At 36.7% G+C, this 10,938-nt stretch overlaps 1 protein-coding gene across 1 annotated transcript in view; it reads left to right on the top strand.

Moving 5' to 3' along the window:
- The window catches only part of NEK10 (NIMA related kinase 10), a 191,568-nt gene that overhangs the window by 77,009 nt on the left and 103,621 nt on the right, over positions 1-10,938 (top strand). Inside the window, exon 23 of the mRNA XM_023528263.1 lies at positions 2,937-3,012. Coding sequence (XP_023384031.1) covers positions 2,937-3,012 — 76 coding nt within the window. The remainder of the gene's footprint in view (positions 1-2,936; positions 3,013-10,938) is intronic.

Genomic DNA, 10,938 nt, shown 5'->3' with positions numbered 1-10,938 from the left:
CATCTGCTGTTTGGGATATCCCAGAGCCGCAGTCCTCAATCTTTCTGACACCACAGACTGGTGCCCCTATGAGAATCTAATGCCTGATGATTTGAGGAGGAGCTAAGGCTGTGATGATAGCGCTGGGGAGACGCTGCAAATACAGATGAAGCTTCGCCTGCTCGCCTGCCACTCACCTCCTGTTTTGCGGCCCGGTTCCTAATAGGCCACTGACCTATACCAGTCTGTGGCCTGGGGGTTGAGGACCCATGTCCCAGAGGGCTGTGAATGATGAGCTTACTCTGGGGTGTGAAGGGGCAAGTGGTTCAGATGAAGCCCCAGACAGAGGCCGGGGCTTTCTGGCTTGGCTGTGAATTTAGGAGTTACTGACACGCCTGTGATAGGTGAAAGCTCCCTGTGGAGAGGGATGGGAACACCATACATCTGTGCAGTATTTCAGAATGCTTCTCATCTATTGTAAGTTGTCGGAGCAATCCTTGCAAAAGTTAAGGTGGGTTTGTAGGCCATTTTTGAGAAAACAGAGTAGCTGAATAATGTGTCCAATGTCACACAAGTAGTAAATAACAGAGTAAGAATCTAAGAACTCAACTCAAGACCACACCTTTTCCATCTAAAGACTGGCAGCCATAGGCGGTAGCAGCAACATGCTATAGTCTTTACCATTATCTGTATCTTTTGTTCTATCAAAGGAGAGTATTTTTAATCCTAATTCTCTCTCTTTCTCTTTTTCTCTCTTTTAATAATGTGCTGTATGCAGTGCACAGGGAAAGAACAAAACTGTTTTCTGTTGCCATTTTTGAATTTCTATTATAGCACATGAATGCTTTTGTGACCATAGTTCCTGAAGTAGAACTTTTTCCTGTACTCCAAATATGATCACAAATGAGGAAAGAGTAATAGAAACATAATTGCTAACACTAAAATCTTCCAAATGGCGGAACAATATTAGCTTTCACTTTCCTTAAGAGCACTTCTCCACCTTCTATGTTTTTGCAGCCATTAGTCTGCATTTCTGCCATTTTTCTAAATTAACTGGAGTGGGTAGAATCATTGTGAGAACCACTACTTAGTTTTGCCTTTTAAAATCAATGGCATTTTTATAAAGGCAAGATAATTTCTATGTAGAATTAGAACTAAAAGTTAAAGGCTTATTTTAGATTGCAAATTGGTCAAGGTTTATGTGTGCTAAAATTATCGTGAGCACCTAAAAATATTAAAATACTATACTATTTCTACTAATTTTCTCCATTACATAATAGAGGAATAGAAAGGTTATAGCAAGCCATGTAGCTTGTGGATAGTTCTTAACACTTCATATAATTTAGGCCTCTAATATTTCCCATTTGTCCAAAGTACTGTTGGATTGAGAGGATGAATAGGTAGATAGGTAGGTAGGTAGGAGGGTGGGTAGATAGATAAGTAGATAGACAGACAGACATATCCATATGCATATATATCTATATATATATCAAAAGATATCTCTGTCAATCTGGTGATAAATGATATAGTCTTTGCTCCTGTATCTTGCATACTAATTAAGACTCTCAAATAAAAATGAATGTTAACTAAAAATAAAGTAATTTCAGGTAATGAAAGATGTTAAAAATTAAGTAAATGTAACAGAAAGGTGTTGAAGAAGGGGTCAAATTTTTGATAGTGTGGTCAAATAAAACATTTCCAAAAACCTGGATAATGTACGATCTTATATGCCTGTTAGGAGTTTAGCCTTGGTTCTTAGTATTTATCAGAAGTCTTTGTAGAATTTTAACCTCATTAGTGGGGATATCTGCTCTAGGTTTTTCAAAGATCATTTTGACTCTGGAATGGAGTTTTGAAGGGAGTGATGGAAGCAGAGAGCCTGTTTAGGAACTATAGTTCAGTAGCCTAGGTGAAGGTTCATGGTGGCTCAGAGTAGAGCAGTAGTGGTTATATTAATTATGTATTGCTGTGGTGCAAATCACTGTGAAACTTAGTGGGTAAAAACAATAAACATTTATTTTCTCACCATTTCCAAGGGTCAGGAAATTCAGGAGCAGTTTAGTTGGGTAGATCTTGCTCAGGGTCTCTCACAAGGGTTTAGTCAAGTTGTCAACTAGGGCTGCATCATCTGAAGCCTTGACTTGGACTGGAGATCACATGGCTGGCAGTTAGTTCTGGCTTTTGCCTGAACTTGGCCTCTTATCCTCCAGGGCTGCTCTGGTTCAGCACTACGTTTTTATGTAATACTGGTAATTACATCTTTTGAAATGTTGGTAAATCTGTACAATGAGGTTATGAGGAATATTTTCCTACCACCTCGATATAAGTTGTTGAGTGGTTTATAAAAGAGAAGTATTTGTAAGTGATTTGAAAAGTAAAGCTAGTGCTAATATTATAGATATTTGATGTTCTAAATTAAAAATTCAAATCATTCCTTGTTGACATAAAAATATTTTAAGATTATTTTAAATATCATATTTACTGTGATTTAGTACCAATAGATGCCATTTAATTTCAGGTTTTTAGGTCTTCATGTTAGTTATTCAGGCTTACCTTATTTTTATTTTTATTTTGGCCAGATGAGATCATTACTGCCATATGCCAAAATATTAGATTCATTCCATCAATTTAAAATTGTAAGAGATAATTTAAAAAGTGAAATCAAAAGTTCAATTAGTACTTTGTCCTATGTTTCAGTCAAAACTAACATTAGTTTTTTAAAATGATAAACCTCATTATGTCAAAATATGTAGCATATAGACATATTATTTGTATGCTATTTATTAAGGCTGGGAGTGGTATAGAAGGCTAGTACATAGGGCATTATGACCGAAGGTAAAAAAATATAAAATAAAAAAAAGCTTTTTATTGTGAACTGTAATAGTTATTATAAAACTTAAGGAACGATGCTAATTCTGGGAAAGTATAATAACATTGTTTTGTTTTATGAATTGTAGCTGACTTTGGCCTGGCAAAGCAAAAACAAGAAAACAGTAAACTCACATCTGTTGTTGGAACAATCCTGTATTCCTGGTAAGGACAGTTATTTTATGGCTCTCAAACATCATACTTAACTCGTTTGGGCTTTCATTTTTTTTTCTTGGCTCACAAAGAAAAGACAGTTTTAGGAAACGAAGCTTGTTTAGTAAGTTTTCCCCAATTACTCAGGTAATATACATGTGTAGAATTCTGTACATTGTTATGTGTGTTTAAAGTGACAACAACAACAACAACAAATTATTGTTCTAACGTAACTCTGACCCTCTTAGGAACTACTTTTACTACTTATAAATTGAAATGATCCTTGACATATAGTAGATGTGCAATAGTTGTTGCACGAATCTATGAAAGAACTAGTAGACTTGCTAGCCAAAATGACACTTGGAACATTTTATTGCACCTATGGTATGTATGATTCTTTTTCTTTCTTTATGCCTATAAACATTCAAGGGTAGGGGAAGAGTTTTTATGTCCTAATATATTTCCCAGCATCTGGTAAATAATAATTGCTTAATAAATTATATTGTGTGAATGAATAAATCATGACATAAATACTTACACATATGTTTACAAGGTTGGTTGCTTCTTGGATAAATGAGTGTTTATATTTTGATGAATTGAGACACTTATAGCTTCTTTAGCATGCTTTGAGGGTTTCTTTGCAATCTATTAATTATTTTGAAGTGAAAATCTTTTGCTGATCACGTATAACTTGTTTGAATCTGCTGAAATTAACGGAAAGATATAGTCATCAGTAGACATAGTAGATTTCAAGGAAATATTTTAAATGTCATTCATGAAGTCAGGCAATCAAGACCCTTCTACATTCTTTTTAAATCTAGTTTTCTGTTGTGCAGTTGAGTACTGAGGATAGAATTCAATGTGAATCTTCTAAGGGCGGGTGAGTGGAAGTTGTAAATAACAGCCTCATTTAAAAAATTCCTTTCATACAAAAATGTTCAGAATAGTGTTTTGGAGGGTGAATTATCATTTATTTTACTAGAAATTTCTTTGTTCTTGAAACTAACTTAGAAGATACAGAGGTTGGTGGCCAGGTTAATACTGTACCTTGAAAAATGCAAGTTTATGTGTACACTTAATCTCTTAACAGTGTTGACCAACCCATTACTTCTGCTGTATGAATAATTTTCTTTTGTTTCACTTTGCATTCTTTTTCAGATATAAAGAAAGTTTAATCACATAAGTGTTAAGTTATCATATATTCCTGAACAGGTTTGTTTGTCAGTCAATTTTACAAAACAAATAAAATACAAACTCAAATTTCAGTGGGTCATACTTGGTATAAGCAGATTTATTCCCAATTTTAGAATTTTAGTTTTGCTAACGTGATACCTTTGTGTGTGTTAGGGCGGGGAGACTCTAGAGTGTGTAGGAAGAAATCTAAAACATGACAAGTATTTTGCTTTATTAGTCCAAAGATAGAGTTACATTTTCCTTTAATTTTACAGTAACTGAACAATTAGAAAAGGTGAACCTTCTAATAAAGTTCATCTATTTTATTTAAGTATATCACAATTGTTTCATTTAAATGCACAGTATATTTTATCACCATTCATCTTTGCATTATGCTTTTTGTTCACTTAAATTGTTTTAAAAATTATTTCTACTTCCTTCTCCTACCTCTTCTTTCCCCTAGTTGTTGGAAATGCCCCTTGTATATGGGTTTTATGACTTTAACATCACATACCATCTGTCTTCCTAGTTTTTGATGTCTTCAACTGAGCCTGTAGTTAAAAAAACAAAAAACAAAAAACAACAACTTGGTTTCTAATTAAAATCCGTTACTTTCTTACTTAGGGATTCTCTAGAAGACAGGATTCAAGTAAAATAGTTTATTTGGGAGGTGGTCCCAGGAAACGGTGGTAGGGGAATGGGGAAACAAGAGAGAAGGGAAAGCAGCCAGTACAGGAAACATTAATAATGAGATTCATAGATTATCATCTGAGATATAATGTAGATGTTTCAGAGTTGTCCTGTATGCCGAGCGAAAGCTCGAAGTATTTTTTTACTTTTTTTTATTTTTTCCAGTTTCAAGTTTGAACATGTCACTAGCAAGGGCTGCTTGGGAGGGTTAACTCCCGGGCACTCTGGCCTGACTGCAGTGGGCTGGGAGAAAGCCCTCAGGCAGAGAGTCATGGGACACTGCTTAGCAGTATGATGCCAAGGGCTTGTACTGGATATGTCAGTAGGCGGAGACCTGGCCAGGGTCCCCACACTGTCACCTATTATACTCCCTCAAGTTCTAATTGTTCTAAATGTAAGGTATTTCTTAATAAATTGTTTAATATGTCCAGTTTCTTTTGAATTTTCCATATTTTTAATTTTGGATTTTCTCTGAATTTTTGAATTAGACAAAAATAAAACAGATATCTTTCATAGTCCTTACTTTGAGTCCCACACCTTCATGCCTTTACTTGTATTGCCCCTTTAGCCATCCCCAGGGTATTTCTCTCCAAATTCTGTCATCTTTGTGTGATCCTTCTGAGCTTCTCTGAGCCTATTAATGGGGATCTTGGATGCCCGGCACTGCCCTCAAGGGTCCCCAGAGTTTGATGAGGTTGATGTTCCCATGTTATTTTGCTCTTTTCTTTTGCTTTTACTTCTTTAGATGTTAATTTATTTAATGGAAGAGAGTTCTCTTTATCAACTATTGTAGGAAGTGCCTCAGAGCATTCTTTATTCTGTATCTCAGTTGCTAGATAAATCGTGTGTGAGCACTGGACTGACTATGCTAGAACAGAAGGTCAAGAAAATCTCATTTTCTTCATCTGGTTTGATTCATTATTAGGCTGGTCATTGTTATCATTCTCATGGAAAATAATCTCCTTATAAATAAGTACTTTGGTTCCATTTTTTATGTCTATGTCCAACTCCAATTTCACAGTCCCAAGCTGACCACTATCTTCAACTGCATTTTCAGAGCAGATTTTAGAGTTTCAGCTCTGAGAATCATTTTACTAAGGCTAGTTCTTCATTGAACATGTATTTGGGTTTTCTGGGTAATAAGCAAGTATGGTCTAATAAAAATGGAAAACTGACTAATCCTGGAATGAGAATTCAGACTTTATTGCTTAGTGTAATCGCATTCACATCATGATATTAGATAATAAAAACAAAAGCTGGTGAAGTTTTCACTGGATGGATCAAAATAATCCTGTATGCAAACCTGGACAAGTAGAGACAAAGTGAAGCATGCCCAACTATTGACTGTACCTCATAAGTTCTTAAGAAAGCTACAATATCTTCAGAACTCAGAAACTGTTAAATGGCTTACAACACTTCAGTAGCTTCCAACTGCTCATAATTTAAAGACCAAGTACTCAGTGTGGCCACAAGCAGACAACCCTGCATGCTCTAGCCTCTGCCAAGTTATCCAGCTTTACCTCAACCCAGATTTTACTCTGCCAAATCCTAGATGTTCCATCTACGTTCCCTCTGACCACAGGGCTTTTGCACATGCTGCTCCCTCTAGCTGAAATACTCTTTTATCCTCTTGACATCCGATAAATTCTTTCTCATCCTTTGCTTCTCAACTGGAATGTAGCCTCCTCAGCCTAGCCCCTCTCTAGGCAGGGCATGCTTCCCCTGGTCTGTATCCTTTATGCACTTTTCCTTCACAGAGCTGAAATTTTCATTTATTTCGTGATAGGCCATGATGATTCTCTTCATCACTGTCCCCAGCACTGAGCCTAGAGTTTGGTACTTTATAGGCTCATAAGGAATATTTACTATAAGAATGATCTAATACTGGCCTGATTTTGAATAGAACCTAAAATTATATACTCTAAAGAAAATTGCTCCTTTTCACTATAACAATTTTTTTTTTAATCCCCTATGACCCTCTCCCTTTGCTATTCCTTCAGAACTCCAAATGCACCCCTTAGATGCTCTCCCTCCAGAAAGCTGCAGAATTTCCTTCCTTACTCTGCCCACCCCCCGCTCTGGTCTCTGCATCGCTTTTGTAGAGAGGTTTTCCTGATCATCTGCCCCAGATGGCTATCTCCTTTGGACTCTATCATTTTATCTTCGTTTATTTTTCTGTAGCACTTTATTTTTTCTGGCCTCTATCTGACATTATGTTATATTTTAATTGGTTTATCACGTGTCTCTCCCACTAAAACACAAAGTCTATGCCAGCAGGGGCTATTGTCGGTTTCATTACTGTTGTTTCTCTGGGGCCTAGAAGAGCAGACAAACAGAATTCTAGTAAATATTTAGAATATTTTGAATTATTAAAGTGAAAATAAGTCATTCTTTTTTTCTTTGATTTGTCTAAAAATGTCTTTCTTTAGAAACTTTATTGAAGAGTAATTGGGAGAAATCAACAAATATAATTGTATATGTTTAAAGTGGACAACACGATGATTTGATAGACAGGTACATTGTGGGGTGAATACGAAGATCAGGATAACTAACACATCCATCACCTCGCATAGTTAACTCTTTGCGATGGTGGTAGTGAGCATCCACTCTCAGAAAATTTCAGGTGTACAATATCATACTATTAACTGTGGTTATCATGCTGCACATTAGATCTCAGGACTTATTCTTCTTGTAACTGGACATTTTTACCCTTTGACCCAATCATTCATTTTTCCTTCCTCTCAGCTCCTAGTAATCACTGTTCTATTCTCTGTTTCTCTGAAATTGGCTTCCTATTCTTTTTTTTTTTTTTGACTTTTTTCAGCTGGCTTATTTTACTTAGCATAATGTCCTCTGTTCATTGATGTAGTTGCAAATGGCAGACTTTCCTTTTTATGGCTGAATAATATTCCATTGTACGTATTTGCCACATTCTTTATTTTAATGAGATTAAAAATCCATGTGCATTTTTATCAAACTCTAAAGAACTAACATTTTTGAACTCTTCTTACTTTCACCTCAATAAAGCCTGGAGTGAATGGTTTTTAGTGTGAAACAGTAAGTGCCTTGGTGCTAGGGTCTGTTTTATTTTATTTTATTTTCCATTTATTTACTTTTATATCTTCCATAGTTACTAGAACAGCGAATAATGGGATCAATGGGATGTTATTTTAAAAAAAATTAATGTGGAATAATTACAAATTATTGAGACAAGTATTTTTTCTGCAACCGTTAAATTGGCCCTGAGGGAAATTTCTAAAGAGGAATTTTTTGAAAATAAGAACATAATTGGAAAGAGAAAGTAATATTGACAGGCAGATCAGTAGGGTCATTGTTAAGAGCACAGGCTCTGCAATCAGGCTGCCTGGGTTTAAGTCCTCGGTCTGCTGAGAATAATAAATTATTGACCTTCTCTGTGCCTCAGTTTCTTTGTCTGTAATCTAGGGATGTTAACGGCACTTTTAATAATTTCTAGGGTTGTATGCAAGTCAAGTGCTTGGAATAACCTGGCATATGGTAAGCACTCACTAGAAAATAGTGATCGTTGTTTTGTGTTTGTCTAACATTTGAAAATATAGTGTTCATTTGAATGTATAGATTGTATTATGTCTAGGAATCAGATTTATTTTTAAATAGTTACAACAGAGAAGAGTTACTTATGCCGTGTTTATTTATAGCTCCTTCTCCCTCCTTGTCTCTATATTTCTACCCTAGATGGCTGCTTTGGTTACTAGCAGGGACAAGGTTTTGTCTAGCAGCCAGGCCCAAGCAGCTAAGGAGTATAAAAAAGAAAGAATATGAGCTTAGCAGGCAAAGACAGAGAACCTAGAAGAACAGAACTTTCTATAGTGATGCCTTGAACAGGCGGGATGCAAGGATACTTTTGGAAGGGGTAAGACCTCATTGCAGAAGGTGTGGTTCAGCCCACTGGCCAGCAGGGAGCTGGTCTGGGGCTGCTGGGCAAGCAGGAAGCAACAGTAAAGATGGGGGAGCAGAGGATGAGCACCATATGGCTAGGGCGGAAGGTACAAGGCCTTTGGGCTTTGAGGGCCATTGGGAGAGAAAAGTGGGGGCAAGTCCAGACACTACACAAGCCTGAGGCCTTCAGAGGGTACAGACTGTTAAGGAACCCTGTTTTTTTTGTGTTTGGGAGGCTGCAGAAAGATTTACCAGCCTGAGGCCCCAGGGTTGCAGAGCAACTACTATCTGGGCCGATGTCTGGGCAGGCTCCACGGGGTAGCGTCATGCCTGCACTGCCTCTTCTTCAAAATGCTGGTGGCAGTGTCCCTCTAGCTTTACCTACAGTGAAGCTTAGCATTGTGCTCACTTCAAAGGAGAAATACTTAAAGGAATTCCTTTGTTTATTGAAGAGTGCATTAGGAGCTTGGGATCATCATATTGATAACTGATAACACTAAGTAGCTCCACGGTTCGACCCAGCACACCTGAAGACAGGGCACTGGTAGAATTCAGCTGCACCATTTCCATGGCCTGGTCAGTGCCTTTATTTCTTCCATAATAGGCTTCATATTTCTCTATGCCTCCAGCACTGGTACATCTCCAGAGTATCTTTTTGAACTGTGAAAACGAAGTCGTCCTTCACTTCTATTCTGAACAGGCTCAGCATATTTAGGGGAGGCAGGAACTGTGGTGTGGTTGGGTTGGATTGGGATTTACGTTGAGATAGTGGGAGACCTGAAATTTTTTTCTTGGCATTATAGAGCCACTGGGTATCTCTGAGCCTGGTAGTCATTTAATGAAAGCGCTGGGTTTTTTTGTTTTGTTTTGTTTTTTTAAGATCTGCAGAATGAAACCAGGAAAATGGGAGGGAAGAGAGACATGTGTGTTTATCATTTTACCTGTCCCTTATGTAGATATCCCAGCACTTACTTGTCAGGAGTAAGTGCCTTTTCCATATAATGCTTGTATGAGACTTCATCAGGTGTATATAGAAAGTCCCTAGGAATAATACAGAAAGCCATGTGTAGAGCCGAGACCTATCAGTGCTACAGAACTTGAGAGAAAGGCTTGTGGGGGTAAGGTGTGCGATGATTCTGCCATATTCTACGTACTACATAAGCATGATACAAAGCGACATATCTTCCTCCCATTCAGACATTATGATAGAACTTGGAAGTGAGTCTGGCCGACTGATAAACTGATAACAGGTCAAAAGTGAGAAGAAAAGAGATAACACTGATGAGGGTAAACAGGGAAAGGAAAGAGTAGGGGAAGTCAGAGGATTTAAACAATGGGGAAATGTGGAGGCCAAATCAATATGTCAGAGGTAAAGGAACAAAAAAAATTTTTAGTTAGTTTGCAGTGCTATGTTCGACTTGTCTTATTCTTATGAATGTTACCCCAAATGACCTTATCAATCAATTTATTTCATAACTTGCTTAGCTAATATTAGTATAGTATACTATTATTACTTTTTAAACTTCAAATTAATAGTTAATTTTTAAAAATTTGGCATTTTGGAATGCTCATAACAATTCCAGGAGAGGCAATATTACAATGCCAATAAAAAAAAACCTTTTTTTTTATGGATATGGTTTTTTTTCTTTTTTCTTTTTTTTATTTTTTAAATTAGTTTCAAGTATGCAGTACATAGGTTAGACATTTATATGGTTTATAAAACAGTCCCCCTGATTGCTCCTTCTCTCCTCTGGTTTTCCACCCAGTCAATATATTAATGCTAACTGCATTCCCTATGCCATCTCCCCATCCCCGTGACCATCTATCAACTACTTCTTTAACCCTTCACCCCATTCTCCCAGCCCCCCAACCACCCCTCCCCTCTGTCACCAAATTGTCCTCTGTATTTGTGTCAATTTTTGATTAGTTTGTTTAAAAGAAAACATTTTTGAAGTGCTAGATAATGTTTTCTCTAAAGTAGCATATTTATAATAGTTACAAGTCCGATACTTTGAAATTCAAGTTGCCCTTTGGGGAAGGATTTTTTTTTTTTTTAAAGTACACATAAAAACAATGAATTACCTATTCGTGACAATATTATGGCCTACAATAAAATGTCAAAATAAAGATGTGAAAATGCAAACTGTGTGTAACTTT

The sequence above is a fragment of the Pteropus vampyrus genome, unplaced genomic scaffold (genome assembly GCF_000151845.1).
Source record: "Pteropus vampyrus isolate Shadow unplaced genomic scaffold, Pvam_2.0 Scaffold1, whole genome shotgun sequence".
Classification (NCBI taxonomy): Eukaryota; Metazoa; Chordata; class Mammalia; order Chiroptera; family Pteropodidae; genus Pteropus; species Pteropus vampyrus.
This window is presented reverse-complemented; position numbering and strand designations above follow the sequence as displayed.